We start from the raw sequence: 19,331 nt of genomic DNA, 5'->3' as shown, positions 1-19,331 counted from the left end.
CCTTATAACACAAATCTGCTCAGGTCACTCAAAACCCTCCCATCTTCCCCAATCTTATTCATTCAGTATAAAACCTAAATATCCACTATGGTCTTCAGAATCCTATGTGAGCTGGCCTCTCTCTAGCTTTCTGATTTCATCTCCCCTTACTCCTTCCAATTCACTACACTCCAACTCCTGGTCTTCTTTCTAGTCCTCCAAAATGCAAGCTTTTCCTTAGCTGCAGTACCAGAGTGTATTTTTGTCCAGGACACTCTTTTCCAAGATCTTTTCATACCCAACTCCTTCATATTATTCACATCTGAATTCAAATATTGCCTCTACCAAATAGCCTCAAAAATAGTCACACATGCACACATATATCTACGCATATGTGGTTACTCCTTACACTTTCTATTTATTTTCTTTTGCTTTATCGTTAGTATCCTTATCACCACCTAAAACTATTATTTTATATTTGCTTGTCTCCCCTACTACATTGCAAGTTTAAACTGCTTTGTCAGTTGCTGTTCCCTTACTACCGAGAAGAATGACAAGTATACAGTCAACTTTTTAATTGACTAAATGAGGAAATGTGTGAACAAGTAGAAAAAGTACATGAAAAAAATCAACAGAAAGAGATTTTAATTGTCATCTTTAATATCATCGTCTTCAAAGATAGAAAAGTTATAATTCTCAGAGCCTAAAAAACCTATCATCTTCAGAATCAGAATTATTTTATTTCTAGCATTTTCTACATTAGAAACTAAGATATCAATATATTTAAATAATAAAATTCACGTAGTACCATCTTGGACATTATTAAATAAACATTTTAAAAATCATTTTACCAGCATCTTTTTATAACAGTATTTGCCATGTCTAGCTGCTGTCGGCAGCCCTTGTATTTTCTAAGTATTTATCATTCTCTTATTATAAGATATTGTAATATTACAATTGAAACTAACTCATTGCTTTTGAATTATGGGAAATGATGACAATAAATTTGTATCTAAAATGTTAAGAGACTAATCCAAATCCTATCTCTGATCAGTTTTGTAGGCTATGGCTTGTTAGTTTTGTTTGAAAATCTACTGTTAAGATGTAAAATCCATTTCTTAGCTGTGAAGTTCTGGGTGGCTACTCTGTGTCACTAAGGGGTAGGTGCTCCCTGAACCTTTCCTGGTAACGTTAGTTATATTCTTCTTAGATTTTTAACAGTTGGCCTACTGTTCGTGATACTGACATACTGGATAACAAGTAATTTTGAAGTAATTGTTTAATGGAAAAATATAAAAACTATAAAAATATGGCTTGGAAAGACATTGTTTTAACATAACTACACATACAACATAGTCTTACAGTAACAGTTTTAATAAAATTCAAGGGTATACCACCAACAGACATATGTCAAGCAAAAATGAATGCAAATTTTGTAGTCAAAGATCACATTTCATATAAGACAAGCGGTTCCTAATTAAAGTTGCTGTTATGTAGAGAGGCTAAAGTTCTATTTTATCACTTATAGTAAACTAAATGCTATGGAATTTAGGTTATTTACATCCGTAATAGAACACTGCATTCATTACGCTCTGTTGTATGTAATACAGTTACTTTAGGTGCCTTGGAGGTCTTTCCTTAATGCGGAAGACTCAATAAAGACTTACATTATAGACTTACATAGTTACATAAGTTGTGTGTGTGTGGGGGGGTCAAGCTTGGAGAGAAAAGGGAAAAGGAAATAACAGACCTCAAGTCATAGCATGTATAATATGCATATAATGATTTACATGGTATGGTGGTTCTACTAGTTATGCCTAGTCTATACTTACTGTATACTTACCATACACAATGTAAAACAAACTTAAACCCCACTCTAAGCGAAAACAATATCACATGGGATTCAGCAATCACATTTTGCCATTCCACTTACCTGATTGTATGGTGATAAAATTTGAGGAGATTAGAAATTTTATACAATAAAACTGCCCCAGGTTCAGCAACTATTACTTGCTCAATTCGAACCTATTAAAATATGTGAGAGGAAATAAACATTTCTTAAAAGTATAATCTTTCTTCATTAATAACATATGGTATAATAACATAACAAAGATAAAATTTTATTATTGCAGAGATCACAAAACACCCTGTAAATAATTTCTGAGTAGTAAGTCATAGAAGATGGTAAAGTAACAAACATTTTAACATAGATATACTCTACAAAAAACACTGATACATTACTTGCAGAATTTGGCTCAAGGCAGTCGTTACCAGAAATATCAACACATTGAGATCATTTTGAGATTTATCACCAGTATATAATGGAAGCTGGTTTAACAATGAATTACAAAGGCAGCCACTACATCCCTAAAACAGATTATCAGTGAAAACATACTACTCTATTGCCAAATATTCAATTAAAAAATAAAATAAATTCCTGTCTATAAATTATTATATCAAGTTTGTCTATTAATCAAAAAATAGAAAAGTGGACCAATCTTGAATTAGCACCAACATATTTACCAAATTATAAGACTACCAGGGCAAAATCAGATCTGGTTCAAGATTAACTTGATCTGCCTCAAGATTTAGCAAATATGAATCTTTGCTAATTAAATTCCATCCCTCACTGATCTTATATTCTCTCATTAATGAATACAATCTAAACTACACTAATAAATGCTTACTTAAATACTGTCTCTGCCCTTAAGCTACTGCTTACATCGTATCTTCTTGCTTTCCTAGTTTCTAAACACAAATTTAGACATTATGTCTTCTGCCTATTTTATAACTCTGTAGCATTTAGTAGAATGGTATACACACAAAAGATGTTTAATAAATGCTTTTAAAAGTTGAACTTTGCATGGTGGCTCACAACTGTAATCCTAGCACTTTGGGAGGCTGAGGCGGGCAGATTACAAGGTCAGGAGTTCGAGACCAGCCTAGCCAATATGGTGAAACCCTGTCTCTACTGAAAATACAAAAAATTAGCCAGGCATGGTGGCACATGCGTTATCTCAGCTACTGTGGAGGCTGAGACAGGAGAATCACTTGAACACAGGAGGCAGAGGTTGTGGTGAGTGGAGATCATGCCACTGCACTCTAGCCTGGGTGACAGAGCAAGACTCTGTCTCAAAAAAAAAAAAAAAGTTATACTCTCTCTGTATTTAGATTTTGGCACATCTCATAAAACAAATGCGATTTGCTAAAATGAGATTTTATATGTGCACACAAAAACCTCTTATATTACAGAAATCAATTTACATTAATATGTTTATGAAACGGATTCATCTGTTGGTATAGGTGTTACTGACTACCACAATCCCATGGATCATGAATGGTGCTTAAACTTAAAAAATATATTTTTCCATATTATTATTTATTTTGAAATCAAGGCCTTAACAGTGACTTAAATTATATGTTACACATCAATAAAAGTGGTATTTTCTTAATTTTACTATAATTAGCACAGCAAAATACAAAAAAATGTTAATTGTAGGCAAACAGCTCTTTACCAGCAGATTTTAAATGCCATCTCAGGTATCTGGCCACCTGCCTTCCATAATTTTGAGGCATCAAGAAAATATTCTTAGTTCTAACTCCCTTAAGAAAGAAAATGAGAAAAGAGGGGAGAGAAAGAAAGAAAGGAAAAGCAAAGAGGGAAGGGAAGGAGGAAGGAAGAAAAACCAAAAACAATTACCATCTCTCTCCATGAACACAAAGGTTTTGAGGGAAAGAGGCAATACAGAATACAACAGCTACAATACAAAATACAACAGAGAAAGGCTGGAAAATCAGGAGATTGACAAACAATACACCAAGAATGCTTTGTTTGCCACACAGAAAGAAACACTCTGTCTTACGAGGGCTATAAAAGAGGCTGACCATTTTCAGCAAAAGCCAACAGTCACAGGAGAAACAACGAAAGACAAGAGAAACAAAAAGTAAAAAGTAAAAAGGTCAAAGAGACTAAAGAAGTGGAGGTAGCAGCAACTGGCTGGCAATTATCACTGTGATGACAGTACAGGGCAAAAATCATTAGCAGAGCTGAAAAGCAGCAATGGGAATAATGGCTCAGATATAAAGTGTGTTGGAACAGGCCCTGGTACATCGTAAGCACTCCATAAATCCTAGCTACATTGCGAGAGGCGGCATCAATGACAAACGGAGATATTAAAAGTAGCAAAATGGGCTTTAGGCACCTGACAGCAGAGAAGGCAGGGAAGAGCTAAAAGACAGAAGAGTGGCTCTCCTCTAAGGCAAGAGAGCTAGGAGCAAAAGCGAGAGGGGGGCGGTTTATGTTCATGAAGGAGATATGGGAAGAAGGGAGGACTGAAAAAGATGATGATGAACCTCCTTTACCTTAATATCACAGATAGCTGCTCAGGGTAGACATCTGATGCTATGTATACCTCAACCTGAGGGCCCAGTGACTGTCTTGTGTACAATATTCAGCTTTATTTTCCCTGCCATTAATCTTTTACATATACCTGCTTTCATAGAACCCACCATAATCTAAGGTCTGTAGCATACACTACACTGAAGTTTTTATTAGAAGAGAAAGTTCAAATGAGAGCTGGTAATCTCTCAGCAATCTAGTTTCACATAAAAGAAGGACTTTATACCCATGGGCTTGAAAAATTTTTTAATATTTTAGTTCTGATCTTTTCTAGCTACAATTTTGGAGTAAAGACATGTACAGAGTAATAGGCTTGATGCTGATGAGCCATGGTACCCTCTACACAACATATGTAAACTTAAACTTAGAGCCCGATTCTTCAAACCAGAAATAAGTTTACAGATCTTATCTTAATGCATACATTTACAAATATTTAATCTACTACCTATGATGTTTCACTTTCCTAAGACAAAGAAAAGATTAAACAGGGTAGAATAAATCAAATATATAGTTTCTTAAGGATTATCTCCCATTGCCACTATAACCTATTCTTTATGTTTCTAAAAATAAAAATCTCCCATTCTAAAAAATAATTCATTTCTACAAAGAAGAATGATGGACAGAAAAGTAGCCATAACATCCAATATCATATATCATCTGAAAAAATTTAGTTGCTTATTAATTAGGAAGAAGAAATTTTGTATGAGTGGGTATAAAAGCAGATTGATCACTAAAAAAAAATTAGAATTATAACTGCAAAATAAAATGTTAAAATTGAAATTTTTCTCAACTACGATATCACTGAAAATATACCCAAATGAGGTCATACAGAAAGAAAATTCTTAAAATAGTGTAACACTGTCTATCAATATATAAGGAAGGGAGGGTCTAAGAGTTGCTGGATTATATATCACTATCAAGTTAATTTGATATGTAACTATTGTGAACACCTGCTAAATATTCTCTGAAGTATGCAACACATATTTTCATCATATGGAAAGATTTGAACTTTCTGTCATTTCAGAAAAGGAATTTTTCTTCATTTTACAACAAAAAAATACTTGTCTGCTCACTAGTGTCTTCTTTACCTTCGGCATTTTACATTTCAATTTGTCAGTGGATCATAATAAGGTCCTACAATTGCCATAAACATCTTTCTGGGCATACACATTGAAGGAAGATGAAATGAGAATTTCTAAGTGCATTTTGAAACAAAGGCAGACTTCAGTATATAATGTCTTTATATAAGTGGTTGGTATTAAGCATTTTTAATGTAATAACAATTCTTATTCAAACCAGGACAGGAAATTGAAAAGTCTATTATAAGGATTCTAAAATTATAATATTTATACAATTACTTTTTTAAAATAAAATGAAAAGCATATACCTACTATGTGCTCACAGAAATTATAAATTTTAAAAAATTGTTTTAAAAAGAAAGGGGGAAACGATCCAAGATGGCCGATCGCTAACATCCCGGGATTGCAGCTCTCAGGGAAGGCGCGGAGAACTAGAGGACGCCACACTTTCAGACAAAGTCTGGTCGCTCACGGAGCAGAAGATCCCCCAGTGGTGGAAACACACGGGTCGCCAGCGCGACTCTCGTGGTCGGCGCAGCGGTTCCGCCGGCACCTCGGCGCGGCAGCTCTCGGAGCAGAGTAAACGGGACCGCTTCCCCTTCTGACCGAGGTTTGGAGCCCTGGGAAGGCAGAGTCGCCTACTACGGACACAAGAAGGAAGCCCGACAGGAGAATCCTGGGCAGAAAAGCACCATCAGTTTTAACGCCGCTGCTCTGGCCCTGGGAACTAACAACCTGGACGTCCACTCAAGAGACCTAATCTGAAAGTTGGTAATTTCAAAGACGAGAGGAGGATAAATTTACAATGACGGGAAGAAACCAGCGCAAAAAAGCTGAGAATACTCAAAGTCAGAACGCCTCTCCCTCTAAAGATGATCACAGTTCCACATCAACAATGGAACAAGGCTTGATGGAGAACGAGCGCCTCCTGATGACAGAATCACTCTTCAAGGAATGGATAATAACAAACTTTGGTGAGTTAAAAGAACATGTTGTAGCCCAACGTAAAGAAACTAGGAACTTTGACAAAAGGCTTGATGAAATCCTATTGAGAATAGACAACTTAGAGAGGAGTATGAGTGAATTAATGGAACTGAAGAATACAATACAGGAACTCCGAGAAGTATGCACAGGTTTAAACACTCGAATTGTTCAAGCAGAAGAAGGGATATCAGAGGTCAAAGTCCAACTTAATGAAATAAAACGTGAAGAAAAGATTAGAGAAAAAAGGATAAAAAGGAATGAGCAAAGTCTCCAAGAAATGTGGGACTATGTGAAAAGACCAAATTTACGTTTGATAGGTGTACCTGAATGCAACGGAGAGAATGAATCCAAGCTGGAAAATACCCTTCAGGATATTATTCAGGAAAATTTTCCTAAACTAGCAAAGCAGGTCAACATTCAACCCCAGGTAATACAGAGAACACCACAAAGATATTCCTCAAGAAGAGCAACCCCAAGGCACATAATCGTTAGATTCACCAGGGTTGAAACAAAGGAGAGGATACTAAGGGCAGCCAGAGAGAAAGGTCGGATAACCCACAAAGGCAAGCCTATCAGACTTACAGAAGATCTCTCAGCAGAAACTCTACAGGCCAGAAGAGAGTGGGGGCCAATATTCAACATCCTCAAAGAACAGAACCTTCAGCCCAGAATTTCATATCCAGCCAAACTAAGCTTCACAACTGAAGGAAAAATAAAATCTTTTATGAACAAGCAAGAACTCAGAGATTTTATTACCACCAGGCCTGCTTTACAAGAGCTTCTGAAAGAAGCATTACACACAGAAAGAAACAACCAGTATTAGCCTTTCTAAAAATACACCAAAAAGTAAAGAGCACCAACATAAAGAAGAATTTACACCAACACATGGATAAAACAGCCAGTCAACATCAAATGGCAGTAACCCTAAATTTAAATTGACTAAATTCCCAATCAAAAGACACAGCCAAAACCCAACGGCATGTTACATCCAGACCTGTTTCACATGCAAGGATACACAAAGACTCAAAACAAAGGGATGGAGAAAGATTTACCAACCAAATGGAGAGCAAAAATAAATAATAAATAAATAAAAAGCAGGAGTTGCAATTCTCGTATCGGATAAAATAGATTTTAAAGCAACAAAGATATAGTGGTAAAAGGATCAATGCAACAACAAGAGCTAACGATCCTAACACCCAGATAGGAGACTTAGATTCAATGAGACAGAAAATTAATAAGGATATCAAGGACTCGAACTCAGATCCAGAACAAGTAAACTTAATAAATATTTATAGAGCTCTCCACTTCAAATACACAAAATATACATTCTTGTCAATACCACATCACACCTACCCATTAGTTTAAATGAAACATTGATTGGCCATTATTAATACCCAATTTTTTTCAAAATAAAGCAATATTTCCATTTACTCTCCCTCTTTCTCTTCCTCTTTCTTCCTCTCCTTTACTTATTTTTTTTTTTTCTTTCCTTCTCTCAAAAAAAAAGAAATCAACTTGTAAACCTCTAGATCCAGGTCGGCAATGTCTCTTTCATTGCTTGATTTCCTTTCTTCCCTTCCCTCCCTCCCTCCCTCCCTCCCCGCTTCCTCCCTTCCTTCCTTCCTTCATCCCTTCCTTCCTCCCTACCGTCCTTCTTCCCTTCCTTCCTGCCTTCCTCCCCCCCCAAAAAAAAAGAAAGAAAAGCTGTTAAAAAGAAAAATAGTTACATAAGCAAGGAAGAGGGAAAGGTAAGGCAGATAAAGTATAATTTATTTACAAAGTGACTAGGAGTTTTATTAAACTATATGAAGTTATAAAAAAGTCTAAAAGCATAGCAAAATAAATCTCATTTTATTCCTCCTCTTCTTCTGTTTTTCCAGTAACTGCCAGTATACAAAATAAGCAACATTTATGTAAGTTATATATGTCTACAACAAACTATGACAAGTAAATATTTCATTTGGGAGAAATAAGTAAAATCATTTCAAAATACATTGCCATTTATTTACTGAATGTATAATTAGGTCCTATGAGATCAAGTTAGAGTAATAGTTAAATGTGTCAATATGATCAATTGTCACAAACTGTGTCATCTGAGATTTCCCTCTCTGGAACACATAACCCCAAAAAACCTTAGAAATAAAATTTATTTTAAAGTTCAGTTCTTGATAAAAATTATTAAACTTCAGGATTTCAATTTCTCTGTACGAAATTGAAGTAAATCAACAAGGAAAAGTAAACCAACAATTGGCAAAGTATTCTATAAATATCAATACAGGAAAATAAAGGTATTTACCACCTGCTAAATTCTTAGTAAGTGTCATAAACTATGTACTTCATCTACCTAGTTATCTTCACAACAACCCTGGATGATGGCTGTTTTAATACACAGGCTCCATGGGGGCATAATTCAGATGTAGAAGAGTTAAGCAAATGGAATAAGTAAACACAATTAAGTGGCAACATGGGAAGTCTAACCCAAATCTGATTCCAAATTCTGTTCCTTGTACTATATGATGATAATCGCAATATATATTTTATCATTGAATTCATAGTTATTTATTGCTATGATAAGCAAAAAATCTACTACGCTTGAAGCAATCAAGTAAACAAAATATTCTTACTACTAAACTTCTGTTAAGAATTCATAGATTCACTGTTTAAATTTAACAGATTTTTTTTCTCAACTGAGTAAGAAAAATTACTACAAGAAACAAAATCTGTAAAAAATAAGTCAATATATGAAAACTATGAATATTTCCAATTTTCTTTCTCAGAGAGAAAACTGACAATTATTATTTTAAAATGTTTCAGATTAGCCTACATTACTGTGCGAATCTGAAAAAAGTACAGATTGTGTTTGAGCTGGTATCAGTTTCTTAAGTTCCTGTAAATAAAGTAATAATTTGACCAGGTGCCATATAGCATATGTAAAAACGAAGCGTTTTACCTTTAGAGGCCTGCACACACCTTCAGTGATATGCCCAACAACTTCCTGAACATTCTCTTCAACACCTAAAATTAATATTTTAATGAATATTTGTTTCCATATTATACCTTGCTTCATGTAAGTTCAAAAAGCTAACAAATAATATGTAATACATATAATTAATAGCACTAATAACTTTCAAATTAACCATAACTATATTTTAGCAAGTTCGATATCTTTTGGGCCATCACTAATTGTGTTAACATATTACTAAATGTGATAATGTTTCCAGAAAGCCTTGTTAATTCATTTGACTTTGAGTTACTAAAATGAATGTTATTTCTTTGTGGAAAAGATTAAATTTATGAGAGAGAGGGAGGAAAAAAATGTGTGAAATGTATTAATTGAATGACATGATGCCAAAATGTACTAGCATTTGTTTTACAAACATCTTATTCCAATTAGTGCTGCTCAGCACATACACTGAGGCTTTAAAGATGAAAAACACACCCTGAAGTCTAATAGAAAAACGGGTATTTTCTAAATACCAACTATTTATCAAGCTCTGTACTGGGTATTTGACCTTTAATGCTTGTAACCATCTTCATGTTTACAGATGGAAAAACTGAGGTGCAGAAGATTAAAGTCATTTGTGTAGAATAACCTACTTCATCTAACTACAATCTATTTTTTTCCACCTCTTAATACTGTCTTATATATACTTTCCTAAAACATCTTTAAAGAAACACTTTCATTTAAACTGGAGAATGAGAATAATAACAGAAAGAGAAACTAACAATGCACACTTTGTGCCAATCTAACATATATGCTGAGTCTGAACTTGATACTGAAGTTAGAAGCTCTCAGGTTAGTATTAATACCAATTTGTAACACTGACTCCTCTTGTGATAATGTGGACCACAGAGATGTGTGGCTGAGCTATGTAAAACAGTCAAGTGACACCAGGCCACAGTGTCTCTTAACTTCCTATCAAAAACAGAACATATTTTAATCATACACTAAACTCTCAAACTCTAAAACAGGCGTCTTTAGGGAATCACAACTAAGAAGATCAGGAATTCTGTAAACAAGACATCGCCAACTCTCAACTACACTTATTTGTCTTCCTTGACATCAAGACAAAAATTTTAAGTACATTTAGTACATATGGTGACGTAGTTTGGATGTCTGTCTCCTCCTAATTTCGTGTTGAAATATAATTCCCAATGTTGGAGTTGGGGCCTGGTGGGAGATGTTTGGGTCACAGGAGTGAATCTCTCATGAATGGCTTGGTGCTGTCTCTCATGATAGTGTTGCCTAAACGTGTGTGGCACATCCTCATCTCTCTGTCTTGCTCCCTCAATCATAATGTGACATGCTAGTTCTTCCCCTTTCCCTTCCACCATGACTCTATGCTTCCTGAAGCCTTCACCAGAAGCAGATGTTGGCACCACGCTTCTTATACTGCCTGCAGAACTGTGAGTCAAATTAAACCTCTTTATAGATTACCAAGCTTCAGGTATTCCTTTACGGCAATTCAAAAACATACTAACAGATAAAATAACTGTTGTAAAATTTTAAAACAATGCCATGAGAATGAAAAAAGAGGCTGGGTAGCAGAAATGAAAGAATCAGTAGCTAATGACCCTAAACAACTAACTCAGTCTGTTTACTCACAGATAAAATTAAGATAATACCACCTTGTACCTTAAAGTGTCACGCAGAAGATTTGAGATAATGTATGCTAGGTATTCCAGAAATTTCATAAAAGTGCCACAGAGGAGTCTAAGCTGGACATGAAAGGTCATTAGGGTTCACTATAAAACTGAACAGTTGAGTGAGAGGACAAAGGTGATGGAAGAGAAAGTCTATTAACAGAATGAGGGAGAACCTAGAAAAGAGAAGAGTAATCGGGATGCTTATTGTACCATCGAGGTGTTTAGGTAAGTGAAGAAGATGGCAACAAGAACAGGAACAGAGATGCTTGTGTTATTTTCTGTATTTAGTCATTAGCAATACAGTCGGTGGACCCACCTTGTGCAGTGACATGCTTTAAGAGAGCTTCGAGGTGTTCCTTTTCAGAAGCAGTAGCTTGATGGAGCCAAGCCAACATATCTCCCACATACCTAATGAAAACTAAATGTTAAAAAAGATTTCCTTTGGAAAAAAACCTCAAATCTTCTGCTGTTTGATTACTATACCTCAAAGGGTCATGAGAGTGCATTTCAATTGGCCTGGGTGTACCTCCAGGGCCCCCTCTCGTGAGCGCATCAATAAATCCACGCACTACTGTACTTCTCCTGGCTGTTCCAAATTCATCTAAGGTATACCTAGAAGAAACAAGTTATATAAAAAATGGTTGGGGTTCTTTGTTTCTAGTGGCTATATCAGACTATTCATGAAATTTCGAGACAAGCGAGTACCTAAAGTTCCTTTAGGCACTCTGTCAAGCAACATTGCTTTCAAAGAAGAAAAAAACATTTAAAAGATAACTTCGGCACATTGAAAATTCAGTCAGAGAGTAAAATCGTTTACTCCTCCTAAAAACAATGCTGGGATTTGGGACTAATGCAGGGGCAGCAGTAATCAGCGATAAAGCAATGGATTTAGCAAAATTAGGAAAATCAAGTCAACGTGGGAAGACTTAACTTTTTAGGTTTCAGTATATTCAGTATATTAGGTTTCAGCATATTTTAATATATATATTTGCAGTCTAAAAATATGAGGCTGTACTGTTACAGTAACAGTTCTCAAAAACTGATTATAATTAGAACTCTGCAATCCAAGGCTGGGGACAGCGGTTCACACCTGTAATCCCAGTACTTTGGGAGGCTGAGGCAGGTGGTCACTTGAGCCCAGGAGTCTGAGACCAGCCTGGGCAAAATAATGTGAATCTCATTATTAAAAATAAAATAAAATTAGCCAGACGTGGTACCACATGCCTGTAGTCCCAGCTACTCGGAGGCTAAGAAAGGGGGATCAGTTGAGCCTGTGGGGTTCAGGCTACAGTCAGCAGTGACTGCCCCACTGTACTCCAGCCTGAGCCACAGAGCAAGACCCTGCCTCAGAAAAAATAAAAGAACTTTTGCAATCAAAAAATTAAAAATTTTTTCTTACATTAAAAAAGTGTTCTTTACACATACTATTACAATTTATCACCAAAATTTGCTCCAAAATTGCTATCCATTTTTAAAAGCTTCTTTTGACTCCAGTATTAGACATGATAGATATTCCTTAAATTTACTGACCAATCACACACAAAAGCAAATACCTTTTTAAAAAACATGTATTAAGAAGTCACCTACTATAATTGAAAAGGTTGGAAAGGCTTTCTAACGTAAAGGAACTAGTAGGGAAGGAAAGTTTTAACTTGGGAATAGGAAATGTGGGATTCAGTTTATAAAAATAGCCTGGAGCTGTCTACAGTGCCCATTTGTTTGACTCGACTAAGACTTATTTCCCATTATCACCCATTCCTGACATCCACTCCTCAATTGAAAGTTCTTTCAATTTTAAAATTATAAAGACAAACAAAATACATTTTAGCAGTCTGATGTCAGCAGATTCTAGACTCATTAACTTCTAAATCTTTATAAGTATTCTACCAGACTAAATTTTAAGAATGATATAAATAATCTAAACAAAAATTACCAAAACTTCCCAGGATACCCCAAATAATTCATATCTTAGGCTACACAGCTTTCTTTCATATGCTGTTACTTGGATTAAAAAATCCACATTTTTGTAAGCATGTGAAAGACAGATTATTTCCAAATCGAAGAGAAAGTCTAGAGTATTGCTGAACAGTTATAAATATTTAGGAATATGAATCTTTTTCGAGGACTGTTTACTATTAACCAGACTATGGTTCTTTGTGTGTTTCAGTTAAAAAAAAAAGGTTTTGAGATTCCCTGCGGTGACATACTCGTACAGAAAAGGGAAAGCCCAATATCCAGCTAAGTCTTGCTAAATTGCATAATTGCCTGGCATTTAATTTCTAGTTTTTAAACAAATTAGAACGAAAATACTCATTGCTATGTTTTCCCTCATGTTTTCAAATTATAAATCATTTAGTATGAAGAATGCCTTCTTTTAAATGATCACCTGATTCTCTGAAATAATGAACTTACGACTCCTTATCACAGCACAAAATTCACCAATGTTTAACTTTTTAAATATGTAAAACTAATTCTCATTCCCAAGACCCTACTAACCACAGTAAAAATAAACAGCATAGTTTGTTTCTAGCACTGTTCACTGGGACCACAGTTGTAACAAAATCTCGTGAATCTACTGGGATTTTAAATAGGGGGTAAATTACCAAGCCTGACAAACACTGGAATTTAATCTGTTTAATACCATAAAATATCAATAGACATTAATATTAATGTCAGTCCTCCTATAGAACAAATATAAAGCAAAACCAGCATAAGCCTCATGAAACTTCAATATCTTTAGACATGAAACATCGTTTCCAGAGACAAAGACCAAAATCAGACATTCTTCCAACAATAATCAAGATTCAAAATGGAACTTTTCGAGAGTGAATGTTCGAATTATGTAAATATCTCAAATACCTCTAGTTAAAATTTGAAATCTCATTTTAAAAATTGTGCTTAGCTACAGTTTAAAAAATTCTGGTCAAAAGCAAATTAAAAGAAAAATTTTGATCAAAAAACAAATTGAAAGATAATAATATAGAAGTGCCTCTTTGAAATACAACAAATGCATAAAGAAGAAACATCAGCACTGTACATATTACTACTTTTTAAAATACCATATTCTGAAGGCTTACCAAAGGAAAGAAGAAATTATCCAATTTTTTCACTTCCATTTATAATTGTACTTGATTTATTATTACAAGTCAATAATGCATTAGCATTCCAGTTATATACTATATAAGAAACACTGAGTATGGCAACTTTCCCCAGGCACTTCAATAATTGATATTTTTCTTGCATATAATACTTAATTATTTGAGACACAATAATGGACAGTGAAGCTTTTATGCATTACTTATTAAGTTCATATAGTGCCATCTGGTGGTTACCATGATACATTATTAAGATTTCATTAAATATAAGGAAACTACCACTTGGAAAATAATTACTTAATGAAAGGACAATTTTCTCCTTTTTAGTATTCATTTTGACCTAATCATCTGGCCTTAAAAACTTACTTCCCCGCTTAGCTTCTATCTAAATGCCTTTAAAAATCTTCCAAATCGCCATTACTGCACCCTGCTCCTTAGCATCTGCCCTTCACAGATAAACCTTCTATGCCTTTCTATTGTAGTTCCATTCCTGATCTTTCAAGCTTTTCCCTGATTGCCATGTAGCCTTCAAAAACATCCCTCCTTAATTGACAGCTTTCTAGTCAACTCCCCTCAAAACAAAAATAATGTGTAAAACCCAGGATGTACCAAGTATTACAGCAAGTACCTTAAGTGAACAATCTAACTGAATCTTCACATCGACCCTGTAAAATAGGTACTATTGTTATCCTTACTTTACAGCTCAGGAAACTGAAGCTTATAAAGGTGCAAGGACTTGCCAAAGAAATCTGACTCAAGAGCCCACGTCAGAAGCCATTTAATATTGCTCGTTTCCAGGTTCTGATAAAGAACTCTAAGACTCAGTGAAAATGCATTTGCATGGCAGAAGTCAACTGCTGTTTTCAGGTGCCCAAAACACACTAAGGTTTTTTTTTTTTTTAAGATTAATCTTATGAATAAATATTAATCCTAGACAATGCAACACTTGTTAAAATCAAACACCATATGTCTTAAGTGCTAAAAGACTCAAAATCACTGCCAATATGTTGAAGTGAAAAACTTGGGAAAGAAATTTCAAAGCAGGAATAAACTGCTAAGCTGCTGATCAATAATAAAGATTAACTTACCACATGTATACACATAACATTCAGGGCTAGTATGATCTAGCTGTTGCCTGTAATTCTACAGCCCAGTGCAAGCTTTTGCAATGAATTTCCCAAAGGTGCATGTTCTCTCAATGTACACCTTAGCATTACTGTTCCTTCAAACTGGAAACTGTTCTTTTTCTTCTAGGAAAATGCCTATTCAGTCTTCAGAACTCACTTTATACCTAATTCCTAAGGAAACTTTCACGGATGTTCATCTCTTTCCCCTATCCCAGAATGCTTGAGCCACATAGCATCTAGGGCATGACTTCGAGACTAGCAATTAGTATATTCGATTAAAATGCATTTGTCTATCTCTGGTTCCATAAAATAAAGCAGTTTGAGGGCAGTGCTTTACTGAGGTTGTGTTTCTAGAACTGAGAATGGTGCTTAACACACTGTACTCAGTAAATAGCACTGCAGTGTTGTTATTTTACACAGCTGTTCAGCGTTTGTGTTCATTTGTGCTTATGACAGGATAAGCAGCATTCCAATCAGAAAGTAATGAGGATGTCCTCTAAAAATAGTATAAGGAGCATCTGATAGGGATGATTCAGAGCAAGATGCACTACCTTGGTAAGAGTCTCCTGGTTTCTTGTTTTCAGAATTATTAGTATCATCAACAATTCCTACATCTACCAAAAGTTTATGCTCATACTACTCCAGGCATTAAATATTTACCTTTTATTTTATAAAAATTAAGACAATAAGATTAAAATATAAAGTAATACAAACATCAATAAATTTAAAACGCATTAAATTCTTTTTTTTTTTTTTTTTTTGAGACGGAGTTTCGCTCTTGTTACCCAGGCTGGAGTGCAATGGCGCGATCTCGGCTCACCGCAACCTCCGACCCCTGGGTTCAGGCAATTCTCCTGCCTCAGCCTCCTGAGTAGCTGGGATTACAGGCACGCGCCACCATGCCCAGCTAATTTTTTGTAATTTTTAGTAGAGACGGGGTTTCACCATGTTGACCAGGATGGTCTCGATCTGTTGACCTCGTGATCCACCTGCCTCGGCCTCCCAAAGTGCTGGGATTACAGGCTTGAGCCACCGCGCCCGGCCAAAACGCATTAAATTCTTATCCAAAGCATTACCACACAGCTCTTGGTTGGCATAAATTACCAGATCAAAGACCTGAGTCCTGTCTTCCTAAATCCTATTAATAAAACCTTGATATTAAATATTCTTTTTCCAACTCTGCATAACCATATTTCTCAGTCCTGATATGACTTCAATCTCTGTAGGGAAGGATTAATACCGGAGTTTTAGTTACTTACAATTCCAAGGGGTTAATGAGATGACAGGGGAAAAAACACTGAACCTCTATATAAATAAGAGGTACTCTAGATACAGAGACTTTGTTTTTTCTTTCCATTTTGTATTCTATAGTATGGAATATTCAAATAAGCTGATACCCCATGAAACAAATTCAAGTTAAGGTAAACAATATTGTTGTAAATTATTGTAAATATTACTCAAACTATTATATATGCTTTTGATAATACTGAAATTTAAAGTAAGTTATCAAAAGAAAAATAGGCCTTCTTTTTTAATTAAGAAAAAGTCACCAACTTATATAAGACAGGTCTGTCCTGCAGGGCTTCCATTGCCTGTGTCAATACTGCAGATACGTCACATGATTCTTGTGTCAATGCTCTACATTCACCTGAAAAATAATCAACATTATAACTTTTGTTAAATTCAGCTTAGGTGTTTATTATGTCTGTTGTATTCCCGGAGTCTAAATTCTATAGCAAATACCCTAAGAAAAAAATCCTCAGAAAAACCTAGAGAATACACCAATCTAAAACAAATTTATGCTGTCAACCAAACTAAAGAGTTAAGCTTAAGTAGTATGTACCTTTAAATGACCACATATGCTATCAGGTATTCCCCAAGGCTGTGTTTTACTATAATAAAAACTAGAGTCCTGAAAAAACCAATCAATAAACAAATATCTTCTAATAACTGCCATATACATGACAGTATTAGGGAGGCAGGGAGAAGCACTAAAACATATTATCAGTTCCTTCCCTGGGACACAAACTTTAAGCAGTTTGCTAAAAATGTTAATGTGGTTAACTAATATACAGTAATAAAACTATAATTTCAAAACAGTTTGAATTTTAAACTCTTAAAAATCTCTACACCAACTTTATTTTATTGGTCTAATGTTATCTATAAAATGCTCACCAGTGCCTAGTACATTCAGAGAATTTAGAGCTTATCAGAAATTCCCAGTCTTTGGTACACAAGGACTTTATACTAGCAGTATACTTTCTAGCATGCACTGACTAAAAAAAAAAACCATATGCATACATAGAATTGAAGACATCTTAAAATGACTTCATAGTCTCCAGGAGACAGAAGCCCACAACAGGGAATCACTATGTAAGGTGTTGTGGGAGCAGAAAGAAATCTGAGTCAATGTCCTTGCCTTTGAAAACGTAGAAAACTAACTTGTGAGATAAGACATACATGAAAAAAATACGATGAGATACAATAAGAGAAAGGCAGATAACACTGCAGATGGAAGCAAACAATGTAAAGGAGAGAGGTAGAAAAACAAACAGGTATTAGAGGTAAAGATTTAACCAACCAGACCAGAGAATTCTGTCTGCACAGTACAGTACAGGAGTAATTGGTTAACTAAATTCCGACCCCTTGGAACAGTTGGTTAGTAACACCTATTAAAATACGTGCTCCTGTTCCATGCTTGCTTGTTTTAAATATCTTCTCTCGTTTTAACAGGCTATTTTGCAAAACATCTATTGAAACATTTTCAAATGAAACTAAAGAAAATAAAATGTTCCTGATAGGCAAAATAACGGCCCTCCAAAGAGGGCCACACACTAATCCCTGGAATCTGTGAATATGTCACCTTACATGGCAAAAGGGACTTTGTAGATAAAATTAAGGTAGTAGACCTTAAAATGGAGAGATTTTCTCAGATTACCCAAGTGGGTCCAAGGTAATCACACAGGCCTCACAATGGAAGAGGCTGGCAGAAAAGTTAGTCAGAGATATGAGATGGAGACAAGAAGAGGCAAGAGAGATTCAAACATGAAAAAACGACTTGACCTCACATTGCCAGCTTGGAAGGAGGAGGAAGGGGCTGCAAGCCAAAGAATGCAGGCAGCATCTAGAAACTAGGAAAAACCCTCAGTGACAGCCAGCAAAAAACACAGACCTCAATCCTATGAACACAAGGAACTGAATTCTGCCAAGTGAATGAGCAAGAAAACAAATTCTCTCTTGAGCCTACAGAAACAAATGCAAGTCTGTCAACATTTAGATTTTAGCATAGTGAGAACAACGTCTGATTTCTGACCTACAGAGGTGTAAGACAATAAATACGTGTTGTTTTAAGCCATTCTGCTTGTAAAAATTTTCTACAGCAACAGCAGAAAATTAATTGACCACTTATAACTTTACAGTTATGTAAACAAGAGATTCCTAATCTGCTTTAAGATAATCTAGGGCAGAAATATTGTCTGCATTTTTTTATTTTTATCCTTAATCAAGCATACCACTTGGCTGACAGCAGCTGCTCATGATACAAACACAAAAACAGTATGTTCAAATGTAAAGTTTTTCTATTTTAAAATATTTTTGATTACTAAAATCAAAATATATCAAAGATCAAGTAAAATTTTAAAAATCAAATACAAATATTATTTTAAAAATACTTTTGGTTACTAAAATCAAAATATATCAAATAAAGACCAAGTAAAAATTTAAAAATCAAATACAAACATTATTTTTCTTTTAAAACATACGTTTGATTACTAAAATCAAAATACATCAAATAAAGCCCAAGTACAATTTTATAAATCAAACACAAACGTTCACGAATCTGGACAACATGAAGGAAATCACTCACTTTGAGCCCATCGGTAAAGTCTTTCATAGGACGTTTCTTGAAGTAAGGCCATCTGTTCCATAATTTCTAAACTAAAAAAAATTAAATATTTATTTTAATTTAAATTTTAGTCAGTACCTACATTTAAGTACCGAATTATTTTGTTGGCATATTACA

At 34.9% G+C, this 19,331-nt stretch overlaps 1 protein-coding gene across 2 annotated transcripts in view; it reads right to left on the bottom strand.

Annotated features, from left to right (window-relative positions):
* The window catches only part of COG6 (component of oligomeric golgi complex 6), a 98,953-nt gene that overhangs the window by 49,380 nt on the left and 30,242 nt on the right, over positions 1-19,331 (bottom strand). For both annotated transcript variants that reach the window (XM_035302529.3, XM_002806886.6), the window contains exons 7-12: positions 19,176-19,246; positions 16,865-16,958; positions 11,572-11,700; positions 11,405-11,496; positions 9,392-9,456; positions 1,913-2,004 (exon numbers count right to left, since the gene is read on the bottom strand). In XM_035302529.3, coding sequence (XP_035158420.1) covers positions 1,913-2,004; positions 9,392-9,456; positions 11,405-11,496; positions 11,572-11,700; positions 16,865-16,958; positions 19,176-19,246 — 543 coding nt within the window. The remainder of the gene's footprint in view (positions 1-1,912; positions 2,005-9,391; positions 9,457-11,404; positions 11,497-11,571; positions 11,701-16,864; positions 16,959-19,175; positions 19,247-19,331) is intronic.

Source organism: Callithrix jacchus, chromosome 5 (assembly GCF_049354715.1).
Source record: "Callithrix jacchus isolate 240 chromosome 5, calJac240_pri, whole genome shotgun sequence".
In the NCBI taxonomy this organism is placed as follows: Eukaryota; Metazoa; Chordata; class Mammalia; order Primates; family Cebidae; genus Callithrix; species Callithrix jacchus.
The sequence above is the reverse complement of the archived record's forward strand: the minus strand, read 5'-3'. Positions and strand labels throughout refer to the sequence as shown.